We start from the raw sequence: 25665 nt of genomic DNA on the forward strand, positions 1-25665 counted from the left end.
GAGGCAGAAAGGGGGGGTAGGATTACATTGGAAATCCCGAAGGAGTCGGGCGAGAGGCTTAGCAACCTGTATCAGCTGACGTTACACGTTGTTACTGTTGCTTAGCAACCTGTATCAGCTGAAGCCTTTACGGAAACACACCTAAGTGTTTTATATAAATAGATTGTTGTAATTTGCAGGCCCTCCTTTGGCCTAAGTATAGATTTCTGAAGCAGTGGTCTTCATTGTATGAGCATTTGATTTCAAGCCCATGAAAACCATATTGATTTAAATTTACAGATCCCAGGTTCTGAGAGAAACTATTGGGCAGTATCTAGTACTGTCGCTCAGGCTGTGCCGGTTCAATTGCGCTCATGGGACCTACCGTTTGTACAACATGGAATTTATGGTTGTAAAAGTAAATGAATAATAAAGATGTGTGTGCCTGGTTCTCCTCTGCTGCCCTTATTGTCTGCATTTATTCATTTATTCATTCGTTCATTCATTCGGAGGATGTTAGAAATGATGTGAAGTCATCATTCCCTGATGTTAAAATTGAAATAATGTTAGCTGCACAAACTAGAAAACGGAATAATCAAGAAGAGTGTTTTCTTGAACAGGATATTATTAAACATTAAGGATGATTTAATAATAAATTGTACTGAATTTGTATCAGATATAGCTTTTGTCAGTTTGGCTATTAGAGCTCTTCATGAAGATATATGTGTGTGTGTGTGTGTGTGTGTGTGTGTGTGTGTGTGTAATCGTCCACTTACATAATGAAATACTATTGTTCAGCCTGTAGAAACTGACAACAGGCATTTCCTTCATAGGAACAACTTAAACGCTCTCTAGTGACCACTGAAATAGCCTGTGAATCTATTGTGATGGCTTCATTTGACTTCGTTTCTTCCTTGTCTTGTAAATAAGATAATATGCCTTAGGAGCATAACATTGGGATTCACAGTACATCCATTAGTGTTGCAGCTTTGGGTGTGGTTGACTTTATGCTGTTAGATGAAGACTGGAAAGCCTCCTTGTAGGAAAGAGATCTTGAAAGCTAGCCGGAAAGAAGTGAGCTACAAATGCCAAAGCCCTGCTTACATAATTGCATAAAGGAAAACTGTAGCTCCTCCTGTGTGTGGCACTAGACCTTGCTCTGGAGCCAGTAAGAAGGCGTTGCGGGGGGGGGGGGGAGAAATACCATTTTGTGGTGTGTTAACAATGGCTTTCATTGTGGTGTGGCTTTTCATTAGGGATGGGAGCACTAGTTTGACAGATGCATAATGGGGGCACAAGAGGTGATGGTTGTACACAGCATGCCTATATAGGTATAGATGTTATGAACCATGTTCTTGTATTATTCGGAAACCTCCCTTTATTTCAAATGGCTTTACCACATTTCTTTTGCAGCTTGAGGCGGTTTGCTACGTATTTTCCAACTATTGCAGTTCTTAAAAACAGGAAAAAGAACAGAAACTTCAGTCAGCAGCCACAAAAACCCACTGCTGTTAAAGCAGTATACTTGAGGTTGGGGGGATTAGCAAAATAAGCTCTGAATAAACCATTCTCCAAAAATAATGGTCTTATAATGTTTCCTTAGAATTCTCACGAGGAGAGGTCTTCGCTGAGTCTATGTTTTAATTTTATTTTGTACAGTGTCTCTGTCGTTTTGTTGAATGCCTGGCGGCGGTGTATGGCTAAACAATAAAGATTTGGTTTGGATTTGAGGCCACTGCACATATCCAGCTCTACAACTGTCTAGAGCCTTCATACATACAAATACCATGTTGTGGTGGGTCCTAAGATCAGGCTTAAGGATTCTGGCCCTCTCAAAGAATTCATGTGGGATAGTAGCAAATGCAAATGCTGGGAAGTTCACAGCCTAATCTGAGAGCATGAACTCATTCACTGGCCTAACACAAGGCAACGTGTCTCCCATCATGCCTTCCCCATGCTGAACACCTTTTTCAATAAGGGAATAATAGGCGAATATATTACACTGAAAACACCACTACAAAAGCCAAGTCTAAATGTTACTGCTGTGAAGATACAAGAGGTGTTCCTCTTCCAGTGAAGGGACTACCTACTACCAAGGACCCTGTTGCTCCAGGGTCCTTGATGAGTGTAGCAAAGGGTTCCCCCCCTCAAGGCATTTTCGGCAAGGCCCTTTCCCCCCACCTCTGTTAAAACCAAAGGAGCAATATTTCAAGCACATTGGGGGGGGGCTTGGCCAACACCAGTGCCCCCCCCCCATGGATGCCATGTTGCCAACCCCTACCCTATACCAACCTCCCAGGCCACTACATCTTTAGAGGAGGACATATTCATGCTGTAGCCTACAGATTTCGTTTAGGGTTGACACAGACATGAGCCTGTGGAATGATGTCCTGTGGAGGTAAGTCAGGCCTCAACATTGGTGTATTTTAGGCATTGGTTGAACACATCTCTGTTTACTTTGGCTTTCCCCAAGAGGTGAGCTATCAATGAACCAACTTCTAATATGATACGTTTTGTATTCATTTGTAAATCACTTTGGCATTTGTTCATATGAAAAGTGGTATATAAATATTGTCAGGATTGGGCTCAACATCTCTGCAGAAGCAGAGGCGGGGGAACAGATTCTGTGTCAGATGAGGAAGAGGGGGGAAGGGGGGTGTAGACCTACCAAAGTAACTGGAGATAGGTCAGGATAACAGTGGCAGATGCTGGCTAGTTAGTTGGATCAGAGCCAGTGTCATGTGAGGAGGGAGGAGTGACGTCAGGATGTGAGGCATTCTAAAAGGTTGGCCACTCAAAAGAGATCCCTAGGAGGAAGCCCTCCCTGACAACAGGGCTGGAAAAACGACTCCAGTTTCAAACTTTCGGCTTGCACCAATTTTTGTTGCAACTTCCTAACATAGCATATTACTCAAAGGTAGCTTCTTCCTTCTTGTAGTCTAATTAGTATTATGCAAAGCTGGCTCCAGAACTCAGCTCAGCATTGCCTTATGCAGATTACATTTGTAACATGAAGCACGGCTGATCTGGCTCTGGGTTTCATAATAAAACCTATTTACTATGAAATTGTCTTCATTGTGTGGCTGACCGGAGGCTTAACACTCGACAAAAAGTGCTAACAAATAAATTATTAAACTGACAGTCTGCTGGAGTTGGTGCAACCAGGGGCATGGATTTTTAGTTGTCAAAAACCAGTTTCCTGTATTGTTCTAATCGTAACAGGACAGGGACCTGGGCTGCTGCAGTAAAGGAAAGTTTATAGGTAGCTCTTTCCATGTTTGTGCTCTTGGCAGCTTTTTTCATTTCACAATTGTCAGAAAAGACTGTTTGTAAAGCTGTTGTTTTTTATAGGTAGACTTTAAAAAAAAAACTGGACAGAAATGCTCTCCTCTGATGCCATCTTATTAATTTAAATGGTGTTTAATTAATGCCCCCACACAAACATCTCTAGATTATTATTTCCCCCATCACCTGTACCAGCCTATTGAAGCACAAAACCCATGCTGCTTTATTCAGGTAACAGCGCTGCAGACCGTTGTGGCATCTAAAATATGCAATCATGTTTAAATTTTAATGTGGGCTATTGCAGGAGCTAATTGAATTGCCTTGAGGACTAAAATGTAACTCACACAGGTCTTGTTTCCAATTACCGTTTTCTATTTTATTTACACAGTTTAACAGGGAGAAAGGAATGAGTGCAATCTACATTTAATGTAAGTGTCTTACTGAACCGTGACAGATATCACTCTGGAGATCACAGACATATGCAGTATTTAGAGAATTTTTTTTTTAAAAAAATATTCCATTATGGTTATCGTTGATTACTCGAGAGACTGTGTGTAAATTGTGTACCATTTCTGATTCAGTAATGCCAAATAAGTCTAGGAGATCAGATAAATACTTAATTTGGTTCTCCAGAAATATATATGTATTTGGTTTTATTCGTTTTGATACCTTGCACAGAACATTCCACTCTTATCACCTTCAGTGGGGTCAAAGTCAAGTCTAAGAGGAGAAACCCAAATAGAGGTACCATGCAGAAGCTTAGGGCTTTGTATAATCACAGGTTCTGGTCTGCCAGGCTTTATTTTGTGTAGGAGGTAAGTCAAAATGATTGAAGGTCAGACATGAATTGGTAAGAATAATTAGACTGCCATTGTAAACTTTATACACTGCACAGCAGAGTATTATTATATTATTCTATCCCATTCTCTCAACACAGTGTTGCATTTTAGAGCATAGGTAGGCAACCTGGTGCCCTTCAGATGTTTTGGACATTTATTTATTGTATTTCTATATCACCTGTACTTCATTTATTGTATTTCTAGACACCTTTATTTATTTATTGTATTTCTACTCCACCTTTCTGAAGCCAAAGTTTTCTGAAGAAAATCAATTCAAAACATAGTAAAACGTTAAAAGCAACCTTTAGAAACTTAACTTGGCTGTGGCTTATGGGTGTTGTAGTATTTTGTACCAACTGTACTTTCCAAAACGTACTTCAAGGGTAGCCCCATGTACAACACATCCTAGGGTTGTTTCAGGGGCGAGCTGATCTAAAGTAGTGGATAAGAGTGAATCAGGAAATCCCTAGTTTGAATCCTCATTCTGCCATGAACTCACTAGGTGGCCTTGGGGAATAATACCCACCTTGCACGGTTGTTAACACTATCGCAGCTGAGAAAGTAAGCCATGGTGGCTTAATTTCTCCCACCATGCATGCTGGAGGAGAGTGGGGTTGTTAGCATGATTAGTCTCTGTAGTGTGGTTTATCAAGTCATACAAACCTGGCCAAGGTGGCTTGTTGCTGTGTTCATCAAGCCACCCCAGAGATCTACAACGCCCCCGGCACGTGCAGGCTGGTTAACAAGCCACCATGGCTTATTAACCACCCTTCAATCATGCAAACCAGGTCCATGCAAGCAAACCAGGTGAAGGACTTTAAGCACTTAAATGCACTATACAAATGCATAGTAGTAGTAGTAAAAAGAGAACCAGGAAAATATTGGTGGTGGGGAGGCGTGTGAGTGAAGGGACAGAGTGAGAAAGAATTGGTCAAGAGACTGGAGCCCTCCCTTCATCCTAGCCTCCTACTATGAAATTAATTGTGCCTTTTATTAGTTGTAGTAATTAATAATTTTTATTATTATATTTCTACTATTATATTTCTACTACTTTGAAGTCCTGCAACCTACAGCTGATTTTTAGATATTGAAATGTGTTGTATTTGCATTTTTACTGGCAAAGAACTTGGCGCTTGTGACTATAAGAAAAACCTAAAATTCTTTCCAGCAAGCTACACTAAAGCCCTCTAAGACAAACAAGTGTTACTAGAAGGAGATTTGCCATGATTGCTATAAATGGCATCACAGTCGTATCAAGACTTAGGAGACGAAATCCTTGATCTTCTGCAGTGTTGTAAGAAAAAGCTCTTTTGAAGCAGTGACCTTTGAGTATCAAGTTAAGTCCTGTTGAAGTCTGCCAGGCCCTTTGGCCATGGTGACTTGCTGTGGCAGTGACTTTGATCACTAAAGTGGATTTGGAAAGGAATACATTAGTTACAAGACCTTGGCTTGGCTGCAGACTCTTTGTATAGTTGTTTCTTAAGTTCAACTAACATGCGAAGTCAAGTGAGTGTGCTAATTCAGCCGAGGTTCTTAACTTCAACTTTTCCTGCATCTGCTTTGGAAACTCCTTGTCCAGGTTCCAGTGTGAATGTGACCTAATTCAGTAATGGGCAAGGCAACAATCTCCAAGAGACATTGGATCAGTTCATATGTGCCCAAATCCTTCACACAGACCAGCCTTTTGGACCCATTGAGAAAGGACCTCTAGCAGAGCCTTCCCCAACCTGTGCCTGCCAAATGTTTTTGGCCACAACCCCCAGCATTCCTAACTGTTGACTATGCTGGCTGGGGCAGATGGGAATTGAAGTCCAAACCATTTGGAGGGAACCAGGCTGGAGAAGACTACTCTAACATAAGAATTGGTGGGACTCGGTTGACAAGTCCTCCTTCTGTGTTGTGGCACATTTTTCAGGTGCTACCAAGAAACAGTGCCTTGCTTCTTTTAAGCAACTGTGTCTACGGGGATGCTTCATGTGGAGGATTTTAATGCATATGCACCAGCTGTATTAGTAAGCAATACCCTTTACACTCCTCACTGTCACACACGTAGGGCATTTTCAAGCAAATGCCAATCTATGAATGGCACAAGAGTTTGTCCAAGCCTGCTCAATTTGAACCCAGAGGGTGTTTAAGAGACAAGGTCATATGGGGCTCATGCCTCTTGGCCCCTGAACTTACTCCCTCAAGGACTCAAAATGTGAGGACTGTTGTGTTTTTGTTCCCGCCCCAGTGCAAGCTAATGGAGCTTTTTCACTCCATTAGTTTGCATGGGGCAGGGGGAGACCTGCAGGAGCAAAACTTGGTGGTGGAGGATGGAGCCCTGGCCCCTGGTGAGAACCAACAGGGATTTTTTTCCCATCTCACCTCTGTGGGAACTCACAGCTCTTTTACTTCCTATTGTGGGGTGGGGGTAAGATAAAGATGTTCTGAGGATAAAATCAGGGGTGAACTGAAAGCCAGCCTCCCGTGGCTTATCCATGGGACGGAGGGTAGGCTGCCTTTTGTTCCCCAGTAAAATATTCACTGCCACGGTATTTTCCCTGTCCTCGTAGTTCCCCTCAAATTGGCTTGGAACAATTAATTCTGAGTTAATACAAGAGGAGCTTTTGAAAGCACACCCATCTATATACAAAATTGGGTTAGGAGAAACAAGCATCAACTGTATTGGTGCTCATGTCACTTAATCCAGTTCTGTATTTGCTTGCGGGGGAGGGGGGAGATTGGAATCTATGTTCACAAATTTAAAAGCTGTGATTTGCGTGTTTCTCCACCTAAGCAAGTTGGTTATTTATGTGTCTTTTCCCATCTTGACAAGTAACTCAGGTGCTGTGGGTTTAGGTGCTATGTGTTAATGGCGATATGGAGACACTAATTGGCTTTCCGGATGGTGCTTATTTTCATTTCGGCTCCATTAATTTCCATCCCTTAGGTCGTCTCTCCTTCAGGTATCCCAACATTTGATAGCATTGTAATGAGGCTTGTATTTATAGGGAGGTGGGGATTCTGCCTAAAGAGAAGCAGTGCGTATACACAGTTCAATGTGGAGGTGGTGCTGTTTGGAGGAGGCTGCCAAACGACTGTTGCTTGATAAGGAAGCTTCTAGAAATTATGACTTATTTCGTCTGTACAATATAATCTTGTCCCAGCAGTGGTTTCTGGGTTTTTAAGTCATCCTTGCAAATAATAATTCAGGAGCTGATTTCCCATTCCTTCTGTGCCTTCTCCACTCTTATTTTCTTACAACGATCCACTGTCATGTTGTCCCATTGGAAACTTGGACTCTCGGCAGGAGTATCCCTGCATCTCATTTTCCATAAAAGTGCAGCAGCATGTCAGTAATGGGCTTGCCTCCCCTGCTGCCTGCATTTTGCATTAGATAGAATGACTGAAAGAGCTGCACATGCAGTTGCAAAACATCTGTAAATTGTGTTGTATACTAACAAATGGGCACGGCTTTGCATCAGTTGGAATAGGCCTTCATTTGATGCAGTGAAGCCTTCAAGCAAACCTGCTCGGCTGTCAGACTTGGACACATTTTGCCTGTCCCATCTGAGTGCAGGCATGCCCACTGGTATCCCTACAAACGGCTCTTCCCAGGTGCACCCCTGTAGCCCTATAAGAAGGGGTCTGTCATCTCCACTCCCCTGAGGGGGAGCTGCGTCACAGCAGAGTGGAGGGCACAGGTATGGCCAACTAATCTCCCCTGGCTTCACACTCCGTGGACTGCAAAGCTGCGTGTTGGTTGGGATGTTTGCCCCTGGTGGCTGAAGATGTTACTGTGGGTTTCAACCATATGGACCCATTTAAATCAATTACAATAAACTAGTGTGTGTGTGTGTGTGTGTGTGTGTGTGTGTGTGTGTGTGTTTTAAAAAACATACCCTCAGATGCACAATTGCTATGACCTTCTTAATATGCATGCCAAGTTTCAGGTGGTCTTTGTTTCCTGGTCCTGGCTCTGTGGTACTGATGGACAGACACATTATTATTATTATTATTATTATTATTATTATTATTATTATTATTATTATTTAATGAATTAAGGCACTATCCAATGTTGCCCTCATGCTAGTGGGACCAAGTGCTATCACAACTAGAAGCTAGCGGATCCTGCAGCAATTGGAAACACACAAAATGTGAATTTCTGGATCAGAGCAGCTCAATAAAGCTTGCAAAAGAGAGCTCCATTTTCCTGCCCCGATCTGGAAATGAGCATTAGCACTCTTTTTCAGGATTAATGTCAGAAGCGCTACTTCCTGTTGCGCAAGTGGAGGGTCATGTGAGTTGAACGGAAAAAGTGAGAGCACAGTGGCAGGATTGGATACTACCCTTAGTTTATTTAAAATCAGCCCACAGACCATTTACGTTATGTACAAAAGCAAGCATTATATGGAAATAGGTGCTTGGTTACCAGCTGCATCTTTGTTCAAGTGATTCAATCAGTGTATATGCCTATTGCCATCAATTGGTTCTTCTGAATCTATTTGGGAAAAGGGTATTCATCAGTTAGCACATGTGATTGGTTTTTCAAATGTAATAAAAATGGACGTTGCAATTAACGGACACTAAAATTGTGTGTGTGCACATACACACCCATGGATGTGTGTGTGTGCAGATCATAATTAACTTCCTGATAAATTGTCAGCAGTGGTCCATGGAACCAGAGGGCCATTGTCACTGCAAAATTAGAAGTGCTATGAGAGACATGAGGGTATAGCATACAGCATATTACTGATCTCATTCAATAGGGTTGTCATCAACATAAGTGGACACCTTTGTCCGTTTGGATGAATGAAATAAAGAGCTCTTCAGACACACACACACAGAGGAGGGTGTTTTAGAATTATTATTTTTTTAAAAAATCATATCAACAGAAGCAAAGTAATTGCCCTCAAGAGTTGAGTGGGTATTGGTTCCTTGCTCTCCCACCCAGTGTACTAGCTCCAAAAGGCTAGTCTTAAGAAACCCCATTCACCCACCCCCCATTAATGCTTCAGAGTGTTCACCAACAATTCTTTTAATCTTCTTCCAAGTTGTAGTATTGCTGCAAAAAGAGGGGATGATCTCATTGGCTGGTCCACACAAAGAGGGTACAGCCAGCAGTGGACAACACTGGACTTGCCTTTCCCAAAGCACCAGTCAGTGCTCACCCACCTGCCCACTTGGTATGTGAGAATGGGACAACTGGTTTTCTAGGACACTTTACATTAGTATGGTCTCGTACGGAAGCCAACGGAGAATGGACTTCAAGGACCTTATTCCCAGAGAAACTGATCCTGTACTTATGGACATTCGCAAGTTCCTCATCAGTATGGCAGTGCATTGCCAGTTTAATACAATGGGTGGTGAGAGAAGATGATCATGGTTCAGGGACATAAATGACATCAGCCTGAATTGTATAGCTGAAGGTGATACTTAGGGAGGAGTTAAAATGGTTTCCCTCTTAAAGGAAACAGCTGATGTTTGTAACTTCCAAAAGAACAAGTGGCCAATCCACTTCTCCTTGTGCTAACACACACAAATAAAAATGCAAAGTTGTGTGCCAGTAACAGGGCAGGGGGGGAGGGCACGCCTGTGTATCCAGCTGCCCCAGCAGGAAGCTTCTTAGAAAGGACGTGTGCAGGGACCAGGCTAAAAGTTTGGCAGGCTGAATAATACCTATTATCTAAAAGCGTTTTAATGTGTGGGCTTAGTTCTGTTTTAATGCTATCATTATAATCAAATTACAGGGGCGAGGAGGTGGTGGTGGGGAATTGGCAGCCTGGCAATGCTTTACGAGCCGAAGAACGGCCTTCCCAGATTAGGCCAAAGGTTCCAGTAGTCCAGAGTTCTGTTGCCAACAAAGGCCATCAGATGCCTCTGAGAAGCTTGCAAATCGGGTGTGAAGGCTGCAGCAGCCCCGGCATCTTGAGTTGTTTTGTTTTTAGCAAGGATTAATGGAGGTGCAACTCTGCAGCTGTGTTTATGTACCTGTGTCATCTTTACACGATACTATGTTCTGTACCTTGTTTTGCCACGCTGGTTTGGTGTGCTGTTTTTAATTCAGTTTCCGCCTAACATTACAAAATGTATCCTTTAAAAAAAAAAATCTTTTGTATGCGCTAATCTTTTGTAAATACTACTCTGTTATTTATTTTCTCTCATCCCTCTATTTCTCAGAGTTACATACATGGAAGCAGCCAGGCACAATTTGTTGCGGAGTCTCACATTATACTGCTCCTGAGTATCCTTCAAATGTTGATGGATGGAACAAGGCAAGCTAAAGCGAGGGTTCACTATTAAATCAAATTGCATTGACAGTGAACGTCGTTGAAGTTTTGAAGAGGTATTGCATTTCCTGCCCATTTACTGTATGATTAAGATCACGGTCGATGTTTTTGCTATTTGGTTGTAGAATTCTTTGTGGCTTTATTATGTAGTGATTTCATTTTCCAAATCCTAACTGGTTTCTTAATGCTGCATATATTATTCCTTCGTATCAGAAGCCAGACATGTTTGTAATGCACTTAAGAATCCGTTCATGGTGTCATCAGCAAAGGCAGTGATCATCAGGTGATAACAATATTCTCTTTTGATAAACTTACCTGACACAACTAAAATGCCAGCCTGTGCAGACTCTATGCAGAGCTGATATATGGATGCAAATCTGACTCATGCATGTGCAGAGACACGCAGAACGTATTGCATGTTCCAGTGCCAACTCCTATGCATCTCTCAGTACACCTCCCTTGTCATCACAATCAGTCAGCTGCTTAAATATTTGGGTGGATCACAAGCACGGAGTATATATCACATAGACATCCAGTCAAACACATTCTACACAAAATGGTGAGAGTGCTACCTGCCTGGGTCTGTGTGAACTCTGTCCTTCTCATTTAATAATTCCATCAATGAAGTGATAAACATAGCCATATGACTGTGCTCCAAACTTGCAAAAAATGTTTGGGGGGTTATCTTTGGATGCAGAGAATTCATTATAGTTGCCTTCTGTTCACAGATTTTAAAGAAAATGTTTGTATATGTATTATACTGCAATGAAAATGTATATATTGTTGCCCAACCCCCCTGTTAAACTTATATATAGCACAAAGTTCATAGTGTCATTAAAAAAAAATAATTCTGACACCCCCTAATATTTTGCCTTTAGCTGTCAATTCCTGCCCATTTTCACCAATGGTAGTATTTAGAGAAATATTTCACAAATTTAAGGTGGTTATGGTGTGTGTGTGTGTGTGTGTGTGTGTACGTACACAACATACCCTTACCCTCTGGATACAATTCTGTTCTGTTCTGCCTCTATTCTAGCAAGGGCTTTGCGTGGTTTAGGTGCTGGTGAGGTCTGGCTTGCAGGGTTCACCTATAGATTGGGCTTTTTCCACAAGGTCAGGTTTCAAGAATAGTAGATCAGCACCACAGAAAGCTCTAAGTGGGGCTGGAAGTTAGACAGGAATGGAACAAGTCTTAGCCTTAAATTTATTTATTTATTAAATTTATATACCGCACCCTAGCCGAAGCTCCTTGGGCAGTTTACAAAAGTTAAAAACAGTGAACATTAAAAAGTATACAAAATTTAAAACGATCAAAAATATAAAAACAACAGTATAAAACAACAGTATCAATTTAAACAACAGTGTAGTTTAAATAACAGTGTAGTTGGATTTAGGTTGATTGGCCCTTACTCCTTACTGACTAAAGCTTAGTCCCTTAAAGGGGCCTGGCGTGTTTTAGCAACCTCCAGTTGTGATGGAGTGGGAGTGGCCTTAACATGCTAGTGTCCTCATCACCCAAGTCCTCAATAATACAGCCTCCTCTGGACACAGGGATGGGCCTCCTGTGGTATTTCTAGAGAACCTGATTCTGGAGAGTGGAAAGCCAGACAATGCCTTTCCATGGCCAAATCCTCTTCCATTAACTCTGAAGCCCCTTCCTCTGATGACACGAGTTTGGAGTCCTAGTCCATGAAAAATCCATCACTCCAATGGATTCTGATCCTCATAAGGAGTTTCCCCCAAGAATCATTGCTACACTATTGCAGGGAACATTCCCTGGCTCACAATAAAGTATGAGTAGTCCATAGTTATGTGGAATTCTGGATGTGTCAAAGCCCTTGTGTACACCAGAGCTATATTTTCTTTCTTAGATAGCCATTGTTGGTTGATGGAACTGTTGTTTTCCTCTCTTGTATCTGAGGCAAGTTCATAGGTGGCGAACTTCACCACCTTCATAGCTAGCAGTTCCAACTCCATACACAACCGTGTGCACATAGTGTATCCAAATGTTTGGTTAAGTGAATAGGTCTTGACAAAGAAGAGGACATCATGAGTTTTCGTGCAGGGAGGGAAAACACTCCAACTTCCCAAGAGAGATTTTTTGTTATCTCCCAACTTTTAACAGTGTGTCTAATTTAAATGCATTTGTCTCTTTGGAGGGATGGAGAACAGTTTTACCCCATTATCCTAAAACCTGACTTCCAGTAAATACCACGTACTCAGAGCAATGTACATATCCAAGAAGTGGAGTTGCTGAGATTTTTTTTTCCTTTACTGGACTTGGCACATCATTCTCTCACCTTTCTGGTTGTATGTATTATTCAACCTAACCAGTCCCCTCGTAATGTTGATAGAACAAATAACTGCACATGGCATCTTAATCCATTTTCCAGCAAGAGTCCTTGAAGGTTTTATTTCGTGCTCAGTACTGTCAAACTGACACTTGGGATGCAAAGAGGTTTCACAAGCAGTGTGAAGTCTTACGTATGGACTTTTACCAGTTAAGATTGGAAGAATTTGTTTCCATTATCCTCTCTAGGTCAGCAATAATTGTTAACTGCTCCATTGCTTCTTTGTTTTGTTCTCTAATTCAAAACAATGTGTAGAGAAAAGAGAAAAGTGCCGATATCTGTTAACAAAACATTTGTATTTAGCGGTGGATTTTGTAAAAAGGGGGGGGATCTTATTTTCCAATTTAATATAATTTATTTTGCAATTTAGTTTTTATAGCATTAAGATTTAGGAGAAGGGAGCAATTCAACTACTTCTGAGCACATTTAAGTCCCATTTATTTCAATGGGAGAAATTTAAGCATATATTTAGTTTTCCATTTGAAATCAGTGTGAATTAAAAGTGCTTATATTTGGCTGGGTCATGCACATATTGGTTGTTTCCAGCAGTATGATGGGTAGGGATGTCCGTTGTTTCCAAATCCAACTCTTTTGAGGCCTGACAGATCCCTGCTGCCTGCATGGCTTGGCTTGCATTTGCAAGCCAAGTTGCAGGTTTTTCCTGGAATCCAGGAACTTTTTTGGTTTGGTTCTCCCCCCCCCCCTTTAAATTGAGCTGCAGTCTGCATAACCTGCACAAATTAAGGCCTTAATTTGTGCAAATTGTGGTCATAATTTTTGCAAATTATGCAAATTGCAGCCACAATTTGCACAAATGTTATTTAAGAAAAAAAATCTGTGAGCTGGACCAACTTGATCTGCATTAAGTCAGGCCACCTCCCTTTGGGTAAAGGAGCCAAAGTCTGAGCTGATGAAAGCTCAGTAAACCTCACCCTGCCCCGCCCTGCCCACCCCCACACAGATTCCTTCAACATCCCTAATGATGGATAACAAGGTTTGTTTTCTTTTGATTTGATATGAGTGCAGGAAGCGTAGTAGGATTTGAGGATTTATAGTCCCATGCACACCGCATTCTCAGATTGTGCAGGAGGACCGCTTAGTAGAGACTAGCATTCAAGCATTTGATCAGTTTGCATTTGGATGTGTCTCCCAGAAAAGAAACCTATCCATATATCTCCCACTCCCAAAACAAGTGACAGTGCTTGAAAGGTTGTATTGTCTTCTTCATAAAACTTAACAACATAAGAAAAGCTATGCTGGATCAGATGAAAGAACTGTCTAGTCAAGTATGCAGTTTCAGCCATTGGCCAGACAGATTCTCCTGGGAAGTGCACAAGCCAGGCCATCTCTACTGTTTTCCCTCCCAATAATTGATATTCCTTTCTTTTCTGAACATGCAAGCATATTAACCAATTGCTTTAGCAATTAAAACGTACTGATTTGCAACTAAACAGAGCCTTTATGCAACCTAGGACTATGGCTTTTAAATTTTAGCAAACTGCCCAGGGAGTTTCAGATATGGGACAGTTTAAAAATGTAAGAAATGAAATGAAATCCAAAACCTTTGTCCATGCAACTCCCCTGCTTTGCACAATCATCTCATTTCAGAGAAGAGACGAATTTGCTTGACCCTTTGTATGTAAGGAAACCAAGCAAGATCAGATATGTGAAGGCTGAGTTTGGGCCTTTTCATTAGCAAGGCCTGGTATGTAGTTACTGTTCAAAAACATTTTAGTCAAGCCCTGAGCCGTTAGGATAATGTCTCTGTTATTTTCTGCTGCTGATATACTATTTAGTCCGTTGTTGAACTGATGCATGCTTCAGTATCCAGTACTGCCGCTTTGCTTCAGCTGGTTCTCACAGGACCCAGTGCTTTTAGTGGTTCTAAAAGTAAATTAACAGAAACATTTATTTCTGGAAAGGTACTTGTTATCTGAGCTCACTTCTGCGACCTGTGTGGATCTGCGCCCTTCCATAAAGAAGCATTTCCACTCATTTCGGACTACTTTTGTTCCCATTGTAGGTCCTGCTAGCGTGCAGGCAGTATTAGATACTGCCCAATACCTTTATTGGGGAATTCTTGTATTTTATTATTCTGTTGTTAGCACTCTTTAGGTGGATGGTAGGAAATAAATGTTTGAAAAGACTTTTCCAGTGTTTATGATCCTTGTAGTCCAATGTTCAGGATGCCTCTGCCGCTCCACAGGTCCGACAGGCATAGGTAGTCTGGTCTGTGATGAGCATGAAGGTGTCTCCAAGAAAAAGTGGCGCCCGCCTTCCAGCCACCACTCTCCGTGTGTTTCCAGCAATGAACCAGACACGTGGAAAGCTGCCATCTAGCGTTGCCTCTTACGAGTTTAATCTGCTGCTGGGGCCCCTTCCAATACCCAGCCCTATTTGTCATTGCTGCCAAAAAGGCCTTGCCCGGTCTACTGACTCAGCTGAAGGGAATTATGTTGGAGCCCTTGTGCGCTAATCTAAATGCGGCAGCCCTACCATGCCAGCATCTTGCCTCTGTAAAGGTAACCGACATCATGATCATGTTGAGCATGATTGTGCCGGCACATGGAAGAAGTTTAGACAGTACTCCCCCATGCCTAAATCTCCAGCACTTGCAAGGATTCTTCAGTGCAACCACGGGTAGGTGTGTGCATGTGTGTGTTGGATAGTTGCTGCATTTCACTAGCACCAACTTCTAATATCACTTTCAGTTTCCTTGACAAAGTGCTTGGGTAAAGCAATTCTCAGGTAGTGCAGAATTAAGTCTGCAAACATCGTCATCAGATGCTATCAGAGTTTGCTGCCATAAACTTATAGGGATTGCCCTCCTGGCAGTTCCATCCAGCAGGTTTTGTACAATGTGAGCATCATGCCTGGCTCATTTACATCAAAGTAAATCCAGGATAATTCTGTCAAAGTGTATTCATTTAGGCCTGTCTGAAGCTTGCTTAAGGGATAACAAGGCTCAGTGAGTCAGTTTTCTACTGCCCCACATAATTTTGAAAGGAGATCTTGCCAAACTGTGGATTCCGTTCCCAAGAATGCAATAGATTGGCTTCTACCACCAGATTTGTTTGCATGCAGAGCAGCCGAGGACAGATATTTTCAGGAGAAGAAAAATTAATGCTGAATGCAATTTGAGAATTGTTTTTATAGATTTGGATTGCTTTTAATCTGTCATTATAACAACAGTGCAGTGCCATTTTTCCTCGATATCTGTTCTCATTTATCTTAAACTAGCAAAGCCCTGTTTTTCTGCCTAAGAGCAACAATAGCTTGTTATCAGGTACAATTGAGAATGAAGCTTTATGTACTGTAAACATATTTGTCACCAGCTCAGTTGGATGATCATTGCCTGAAGGTACTGCATGTATTTCCCCCCACAAATAATAGTTTGTGTTTTTCGGCAGGCTTCTATCAAGTGGGGACTTCTTAACAATTTTGTTTGTTTCTTGTTTTTTTACAAAACCGTCAACAAATCATCCCAGAAGATGAGATGCACTTGAGATGGGTTGAATGATTGTAAACACAAGGAAGCCAATCAACGGAATAGAAATCAACATAAAATAGGTTTACTTAAGCTATGTCCTGCTTTCTTTTAGTACACTGATATGAAATCATTTTAGTTGTTTGGCACCAGCAATATTCCAACAGTGTTTATGTGAGTTTATGAAATCAATGTATGTGGTTGCCTTTCTGTGTAAGGATGCAATGCTGGTTTGCTTGCAGCGTTTATAGACTGTCACCAATTGGCCCTGTACTGCTGTATTTCATATCTACAGCATAGCTCATAGGACAAACACGATTTCTCCAGGGGGACAGCCTCCCATTAATTGATTTTCTGTGGTAGGGGACGAAGGAAAACTTTTGGACCAGATTGCATTTATTTTACTCATACTGATATCTACTGAGTGGGCGGGGAAATTGTGGGCGTTTAAGAGAGAAACAACATGACTGATCCTTCAGACATCTTGAGCTACCTCTCTTTGGGGAAAAATATTTCCTGTAGATAGGGAATAAGTATGCCAGGGGAAAGGATTTCATTAATACCAACCAAGATACACAGTGAAACCCAATTTTAGTTTTTTATATGGCCAAGTATTCCAATTAGTAGCCTCCCACCAGTAACCTCTTCTGGAACATCCTAGTAAGAGTCTCACATGGTCATTCTCCTGTTCCTGTAGCTCAGTTTGAACATCAGCTCTTGGTTTTAACTGCAGTAGATGGGGAAAGTCCTGTTTTATAATTAGCATCCATTGGGATTTCAGGTTGGGAGCACTATTCTCTTCTCCCTCTTGCTCTTTAGTCTGCCAGCCTTCCGATTCTTTGAATGTCTTGGTAAGAGAAGGGAGGGGAATCAGTGCTTAATCCTCCCCTCTCACCCCCCACAGTGCATGCATGTGCTCTTAGTGCTAAGAATTAGATAACATTTCTTCATCCTGCCAAAAGCATGCATCAGTTCTCCGCACATTTTACCCTAAGCTTTTCACAATACTTGCTTCAGTTTTCTCGCACCAGAACATTGCAGATTAGCACCTATAATCTGTGCTGTTTTCAAACTTGCTGTTGCAATAACATCCCACTTAATGCAGCTCAAGTAATAAATATTTTCTTTATCAAAAGACTTTCTCATTTTGTATTTGCTAGTATAGCAAGTGATAAATGTGAAGGTCGTTATTATGGGGATTTACAATAACCTGCAGGGCTTTTCCCCCCCACAATTAATCCTCCTCTAATATACATTTAATGCAGATAAAATGTTGGAAACTTAAGCTACTAAAACTGTTTAGTCTTCTAATTAGATGTTTTAAGGTCAGTTTAACATGGCAGCATCCTGCTGTGTAGGTTGAGCTTCAAGAGTGTCTATGTAAAAAACACTTTCACTGCTTAGCACCTTTGATACAGTACTTTACATAATAACATAAGCAAAAAGGAAAGGTAGTTCTCTGCCTTGAATATCTTATAATGTTAAGTTTCACCAATGGGGAGATGGGGGTGAGTGGATCAATGGAAAAGGGAACAGTGATTCTCATGCCTTTTCCTGAAAGCACAGTCTCAAAGGAAGGATCTGATTTAGGGCCTAGACCAGTTTTGGATTGTGAGAGTGCTGAGAATTTGTCTCTGCCTGGTTTCACAGAGGATTGCAATCAGGAGGAGGCAGTTACCACTCCTCCCCTATGGCCAGAGCTAGCCTGGGGAAAAGTAGCTGATTTGCCCCAGTCTAAACATTTTTTAAATAAAAATAACATTTTTAACAAAAATAACATTTTTTATAAGAAGCCAAGAGGCAGATTCCGCTGTTGAGGGGCTGTCTCCTACACGGTGCTAGCAACTAAAGAGGAGAGAAGAAAAACAGGCCATAGCTAGACCTAAGGTTTATCCCTGGATTGTCCAGGGGTCAAACCTGTTCATCTAGGTGACACACAGGGGATCCAGTGCTCAGGCAGGGGCGAACCCTGGATCATCCCAGGATAAACCTTAGGTCTAGCTGTGGCCACAGTCAGGCCAAGTTTTCAACTCCAGGCTAAATTTTCCTGCAGGCTGGATTAACAAGTGAGAAGCTCTAATGACCCCATCCTGCATAAAAACTGACACATAGGCAAAAAGAAGTTGGTTGTTACAGTGTTGCTAATCCCAGACACTTCTTTGCTGAGAATACTCATGAACCCTGAACTAGCACATGCCTTGAATCCTGTGACTTGGGGACTGTGTTTCAAATTAACCTGCTGGAGTATAAAATCCTGTGTCTCTCTCCTGTTAGATTATATGAGTTCATTTGAACTTGGGTTCACTAAGGACTCTGATCTGTGACTAGTGAGCAGCATGGGTATGCCAGTGACTGATGTCCCAAGTGGGTGTGTCACTGGCATCTGAATGTGTCTATCATGCTATAATAAAGGAGGTGTCTGTTTCTTTAGTACATCTTTGGTTGCTGATGTTGTGAGAGAGCCAGGCTTGACACTAATGAGATGAATATGAGGAAGTACAGATGCAGCTTTTCTCAAACTGGCACCCTCCAGATGTATCAGACCACGCAGTTTGGGGATGTTGGGAATTGTAGTCAGGTTGGGGAGGGCTACACACACATACTCTGTGGCAGTTGGGAATGAGGGTTAAGGGGCTAAGCCAAGGTGAAGTTTTGAGCAGGAATTTGAAGGGAGAAAGGGCATCATCACATGGGGGAAATCACATTTCCTTACCATCGCTTCTCTGCCCGCACATTTGTCCCTCATTACTTCCACTTTTGAAAGAGGAAGTAAACGACGTGCACATGGCCCGTTCAGTGGGCTGTTTTGATCGCGCTGTTTCTCCTGCACACAGCAGGAGAACTTTAAAAATAAGTTGGACTTACTGGGGTGTTTTTTTGTGGCGCGAAGTAGGCCAGAAGCGGCGGGAGGCACGTGGGAGACAGACTTATGTAGTGAGAGGGACCTGCGAAAATCTGTGAGTGCCCAGTAACAAGTGTGCAATAAAATGTTCATCTGATGGAGCTCTATGTCCATGTTTTTGGAATGGTGTTTGAGGTATGGGGGAAATGGACAGCCATTTGCAGGAACAGAAGATATAACAGAAAATAAGACAGAACAACCAGGTTAATTAAGTTATAGAATAGGGAGAATAAGTGAATAAAGAAATAGATTTCAGGAGCGTTTTCCTACAAATCCATAAGCTTGGATGACTGTGTGCTTCTACCACACAAGTATTTCTTTCTTTAGGGAACAAATCAATGTTTTATCATCTCTATTCCACGTACATGGTTTATTGTTTTTGAAGTCGTAATTGTATATCCGTGTCTCGACTTTTATTTTGGGTTCTCATTTTCAAGCTTTTCAAAACCTATTTTCTCCAACCGGTTTGATTGGCACCTTTCTAAGTACCCCAGGTGTTATCTCACTGAGAAGGAAAGATCTGAAAATCAGTGGTCCGTCATCCAGTCAGGTGTAGTTCCGTAATCTGCTTGTTGTAGCTGGACTAGGCTGAAATGGATTTTAAAATCTTTACCTTCACGGATCTGATGGCTTTAGATAGAATGTCGGTTCTCAGCAGCAGAGATCATCAGAAAGAGTCAGGCTTCATCAGAGCTTATATTTGGAGTGGTTCCTTTAAAAAAACAAAACACGTAGACCTTTAAGGTGAGAAAGTTACTGCTTGAGATTCCTATTGGAATATGTACTCATATTAGTACTATAGGCAGTGAGATAACAAAAAAAAAAAAAACCATTCTCAATTCAATACTGTTAGAATAATGCCACTCTCCTAAAATTGTTATAGTCAGTGGTTGAATTTTTCTACAAATCCTGTTTTTGTACAAGTAAATGATGCAGGTTTGAGCTTCCGGTGAATTCCCTGAAATCACTGTAAATGTGAATATTTAAAGTTAATCTCTTCCGTTTGAACAGGAGGGTGCATTATTTACAGCCTCAGGAAAGATCTGAAAGGGGAGGTACAGTTTTACTTGATGCTGAAGTACAGCAGTGAATTTATCTCTTTCCTTAATCATGAACTCACTTGGTGGCCCTTTGGCAAATCACGTTAGTGTTCTGTTTCATATCTCTGATTTTGTATAATTAGAAACATAGTAACTGTCCTCACTCGGCTGGAATAGGAATAGGAATTGTGATAATCTTTACATGTGTAATGGCTACACGCACAAGAATAAATTGATAGGATAAGTTTGCAGAAGTTAGGAGCCTTTCCACCAGCAGGAAATCTGGTTATGCATTTCAACTTAGAATTAAATACAGAAGCTTGTTCAGCTCCTGGAACCTTTGTAAGCCACAAAACATAGACCCTTTTTTCACAGCAGCAGTTTGGGTCTTCCACCCATACAGTGAATGTATTATGCCAACCCTGCTGTACACGCATTCACACATCCATCTACAATGTGCCTCTGTATGCGCCTATGCATTGCTTTACCTCAGATTTGGCTAACTTATGGCCCTCCAGATGTTTTGGGCTGCAACTCTCATGTGTTGACTAGGACTGTTGGGAGTTGTAGGCTAAAACATCTGGATGGCCCCAAGTTGCCCACCCCACTCTCCATGATGGGGAACCCTGCTTTTTCATATGTCCTGATTGCATGGCAATTTGTATATGCACACACAAGAGGCAGGCTGAAGATTTTGTGTTGAATGCACATACCATGAGGGGGGGGGGAAGAGATCCTGACACTACATGGGTTTACGTTGTACCTGCAGAGGACCTGACTTGCTGTGTGAAAAGTTGTCCCAGAAAATCACCTCCAGGTTATATAGAACTGTTTCCCTTGAAGCTGTGAGTGCATGAATATAGACTCCTGGTACCTGCTCATTGTCATTAATTCCTATAGAACCAGAAAGTTTGAGAAGACCTCAAGGGCATTTAGTTCAGCCCGCTGCTAATGCTGGAAATCCAGTACTGCAGCATTACTGATAGGTTGCCATCCAGCCTCTGCAGAAAAACCTCTACTGCAGAAGAGTCCACCACCTTCCAAGGCAGTCTGTTCTACTGTCAAACAGTGTATCATCAGGACATTCTTCCTAATGTAGGGTGACCATATGAAAAGGAGGACAGGGCTCCTGTATCTTTAACAGTTGTGTTGAAAAGGGAATTTCAGCAGGGGTCATTTGTATATATGGAGAACCTGGTGAAATTCCCTCTTCATCACAGCAGTTAAAGCTGCAAGAGCTATACTAGAGTGACCAGATTTAAAAGAGGGCAGGGCACCTGCAGCTTTAACTTTGGTGATGAAGAGAAAATTTCCCCAGATTCCCCATATATACAAATGACACCTGCTGAAGTTTCCTTTTCTATGTAACTGTTGAAGATACAGGAGCCCTGTCCTCCTTTTCATATGGTCACCCTACCTAATGTTAAGTCTAAATCTTGTCCATTGTAATGTGAAGCCTTTGATTCAGGGCCTACCATCGGGAGCAGCAGAAAACAAATTTGCTCTATCATCTGCTTAAATATCACCTCTTAATCATCACTTTTCCAGGGTAAGCATACCCAATTCCTTCAACCTTTTCTCTTAGGACTTGGGCCTAATCTACACCAAGCAGGATATTGCACTGTGAAAGTGGTATGAAAGTGGTAAATAAAAGGCAGGAGCCACACGACTGCTTTATAGCGGAGTTGAAGTGCACTGACAACTGTTGGGGCCCATGACACATACCATATACTGCTTTCAAACCACTTTCCTAGTGCAATGTCCTGCTTGGTGTAGATTAGGCCTTCGTCTCCAGGTCCTTCACTATCTTTATCACCCAGCCCTGCACATGTCTTTCCTCTTTCTTGTGTATGTTTACTTCAAATATAAGCCTGTTCCCAGGATTCTTTTTTATGGTATGTTCTCTTTAATTCTGATTTTTTTAACGTACAGTGTGTAACAGACACACATGCACTAGTAGATGTCTATCCAACAATATTCCAGGGAATCTATAATCCAAATGTGATCACTGCTAAAGTGGTAGAAGTCATGTTAAGTATAGTGGCTTTTGTGTAAACAAAAGTTGTTCTTAGTCTGATGCCCAGTACATATATATATATATATATGTGTGTGTGTGTGTGTGTGTGTGTGCGCGCGCGCGCACGCACGCACAAGGGTAGCTGCTTTTAAATCAAAGCAAAATGAAGGCTGTTCTGTACTCATATGTAGGCTACTGCATATGAGATCGTTCGCCACTAGACAGCAAACCTCCTCCAAAAAGCTGACAGGTCTATGGACAGAATAGCTAGAGAGGAACAGCACATCATACAGATTGTGCACTTGAGTCAGGCCTAAGTGCACTTGATTGAGAGCAAACCGGAATTTTAAGGAATAGCTTTGAAGCTGAGCAGACGTTGCACAGGAACAAATCCTACATCTCCAATCTTGTAATATGTTAAGCTACAGCAGTAAGGAAATCAAATGTTCTGTAATCAAAAGTTACATGAAGTGCTCCAAGTGGTATTCAGACTTGCATCTTGCGCATGACAGAATGCATCTGTTAGTTTATACTGCCGCCCCATTTGTCTGACTTGAGAATCATTTTTCACCCTGTCTAAGAAAAAAGCACGGTATGGCAAGAGGGCTCCATTAGAGCAGATGGTTCAAAAGATCATCCTAGGTGGTGGTTTCACTTCTGAGTTCCATTTCTAAGTGATGTACTTCACTTGCAATTAGAAAAAATTGGTTTGATTGCATCTCAGTTCGATAAACCTTTCTCTGTAGGGGATGGTGTGCTTCCCCTCTCCACTGTACTGAGAGCATAATATATAAAGGAGTCCCTTACAGCGTAGCTATAGAGCGTTGGCGGTTTATAGCTCAGATTGTAAAGGTGCTGTCTACTCTCAGCTAGTTGAATCAGAAAGTATAAACAGCTTAACTGCCAGGATGCCTTTTCTGCCACTGTTAGGAGGTACTGGATGGTGCTGGACATGTATGGGGAAGGAGGGAGCCAAAGGGCAGCTGTCCTGTGGAGACCCGATTGACAGATTGCTTCAGCCGCTGTTCCCAGCTTGCTTTTAGCCATGGAAAAAACGGCATGAGCCTGAAGCCGCCCAGCCTACGAATTGCTACTGGCTCCTCACTCTTGACATTCTGCAGTGATGCTGTTGCACACCCATCCCCAAGGATGTTGCTATCTCTTCAGCCGGCGCCAGACAGTTTTGAAGGGGGGGGGATTAGGCAGCCATTGGGAGCCAGCGCATGGAGGGAAGCTGGCAGCATTCTTTGCCTCGTTGGCCACGCTTGCAGCCACTGACCTCTTCCTTGGTGCCAGGGTTTGATAAATGTTGGTAATTATTACCCTATGAATAAATAAATTCAATAAATAATGACTTGGTTGAGATTTGGACTCATCGCAAAGCTTTAGATTTAGCCTAATGCTCCTCTCCAAAAAATTAAAATGGATTCTTGAGTGGCTAACTCATAGTGAGCCAATGACCTTTTATTTATTTATACATTTGTAATTTATTTGCTCGGGATATCTCGGCACAGATGTAGCATCTGGTTTTTCAGTGAGATTTTACTTTTTCAATTTTCCAGCTGAGTTGCCTGAAGGACAAGGAGGCCAAGTGTCTGCCTGTTCACATACAATGAATGAGCAATTCTGCCAGTTTTATTTTCCCGCGTTTTAACTATATGGCCAGAAGTGCCAATGTCGCTTGTGTTGCTGAAGGTCATTTCCTTTAGTCTTTGATTTAATAAGCTCAATATCTTTAATTTTAAATGAGCTTCCCTAGATCATAGCCACTATCCACCTTTACTTCCAAATGGAAATTTCAGAATGAAGGCCGCTATCTTGCAATATCCAGCTAATGGACTACCCTTTGCATTACACAGGCCACCTCTGGAAGAGGACTTTGGGGTGGGCACTTACTTAAGTATGCTTCTGAAAGTTTCTTCATTCCAAATCCTTCCCAGATATTTGGAGTTGCAAGTTGCCTGGTGGTGTCTCCAAAGCAGAATGGACGATGTGTTAGGAATCATAGAATCATAGAATAGTAGAGTTGGAAGAGGCCTATAAGGCCATCGAGTCCAACCCCCTGCTCAATGCAGGAATCCACCCTAAAGCATACCTGACAGATGGTTGTCCAGCTGCCTCTTGAAGGCCTCTAGTATGGGAGAGACCACAACCTCCCTAGGTAACTGGTTCCATTGTCATACTGCTCTAACAATCAGGAAGTTTTTCCTGATGTCCAGCCAGAATCTGACTTCCTGTAACTTCAGCCGTGTCCTGCACTCTGGGATGATCGAGAAGAGATCCTGGCCCTCCTCTGTGTGACAGCCTTTTAAGTGTTTGAAGAGTGCTGTCATGTCTCCCCTCAATCTTCTCTTCTCCAGGCTAAACATGCCCAGTTCTTTCAGTCTCTCTTCATAGGGCTTTGTTTCCAGACCCCTGATCATCCTCGTTGCCCTCCTCTGAACACGTTCCAGCTTGTCTGCGTCCTTCTTGATGTGTGGAGCCCAGAACTGGACACAATACTCTAGATGAGGCCTAACCAGGCCCGAATATAGAGGAACCGGTACCTCACGCGATTTGGAAGCTATACTTCCATTCCCACAGCATTCCCACAGTCCACAAGGGAGGTTACCCGATCAAAAAATGAGTCTCCAGTTTAGCATTTTTTAATTCCCAAATTTTGGGAATATAACAACGTTATATCTGTTATAATGTTGCCGTCATCCCTCCCCTCCCCTGCCATTATGAATATGGATCTGCATTGATAAAAAACCACACACAACAGCATTCTTGGAGTGTTTTGAACTGTACATACAGTTGTATGAAGATGTGGCTGTACATATAGTTTCACCTCAGTAAAAAAAAAATTATTTATTTATTTATTTATTACATTTCTATACTGCCCAATAACACAGAGAAAGAATCTTGTTGCCATTGTACATATGTTCACATCAAGATTGCTTTTCTTTTTTAGCAGTGCTTTATCAATGTGCAGAAGTAGAAAACAAAAGAAAAAGATCATAAGGAACTGAAATCTACAGCAAACTGTACATGCGGCAGGGTCCTGCTATGTACTGTGTTATCTGTACAGCACCATGTACATTGATGGTGCTATATAAATAAATAATAATAATAATAATAATAATAATAATAATAATAATAGTCCCAATTTCAGAAATCATTGCTGAATTTTTTCTAGCTATGCCAAATTCAGGAAGAGTGGAACCCACAGAGCAATCAAGGGATGGATTGGGGAATCCATTCATCTCATTAAAGCACATCATGTTGTTGATTATTTAGTTTACTATATCCTACCACAGGGAGTGGGGAGGCACCACCTGGATTCTCTACCTCAGGCACCCAAATGTCATTAGCCATTTCTGTCCACCTGAAAGAAGGTTTTCTTTTTTAAATAAAATAATGTCAGATGTAATTAATGGAGAGAGAAAAATGTAACCAAAGAAAGCTTACTAGGGTATGGCACAGCATAGTTTCTGCAAGAGCTTTATTAAAG

At 41.8% G+C, this 25665-nt stretch overlaps 1 protein-coding gene across 1 annotated transcript in view; it reads left to right on the forward strand.

The window, feature by feature from the left end:
* Nucleotides 1-25665, forward strand: part of TUSC3 (tumor suppressor candidate 3) — a 137339-nt gene that overhangs the window by 95457 nt on the left and 16217 nt on the right. Inside the window, exon 7 of the mRNA XM_063135184.1 lies at nucleotides 10266-10329. Within this exon, the coding sequence (XP_062991254.1) occupies nucleotides 10266-10329 (64 nt within the window). The remainder of the gene's footprint in view (nucleotides 1-10265; nucleotides 10330-25665) is intronic.

The sequence above is a fragment of the Elgaria multicarinata genome, chromosome 10 (assembly GCF_023053635.1).
Source record: "Elgaria multicarinata webbii isolate HBS135686 ecotype San Diego chromosome 10, rElgMul1.1.pri, whole genome shotgun sequence".
NCBI classification, from domain to species: Eukaryota; Metazoa; Chordata; class Lepidosauria; order Squamata; family Anguidae; genus Elgaria; species Elgaria multicarinata.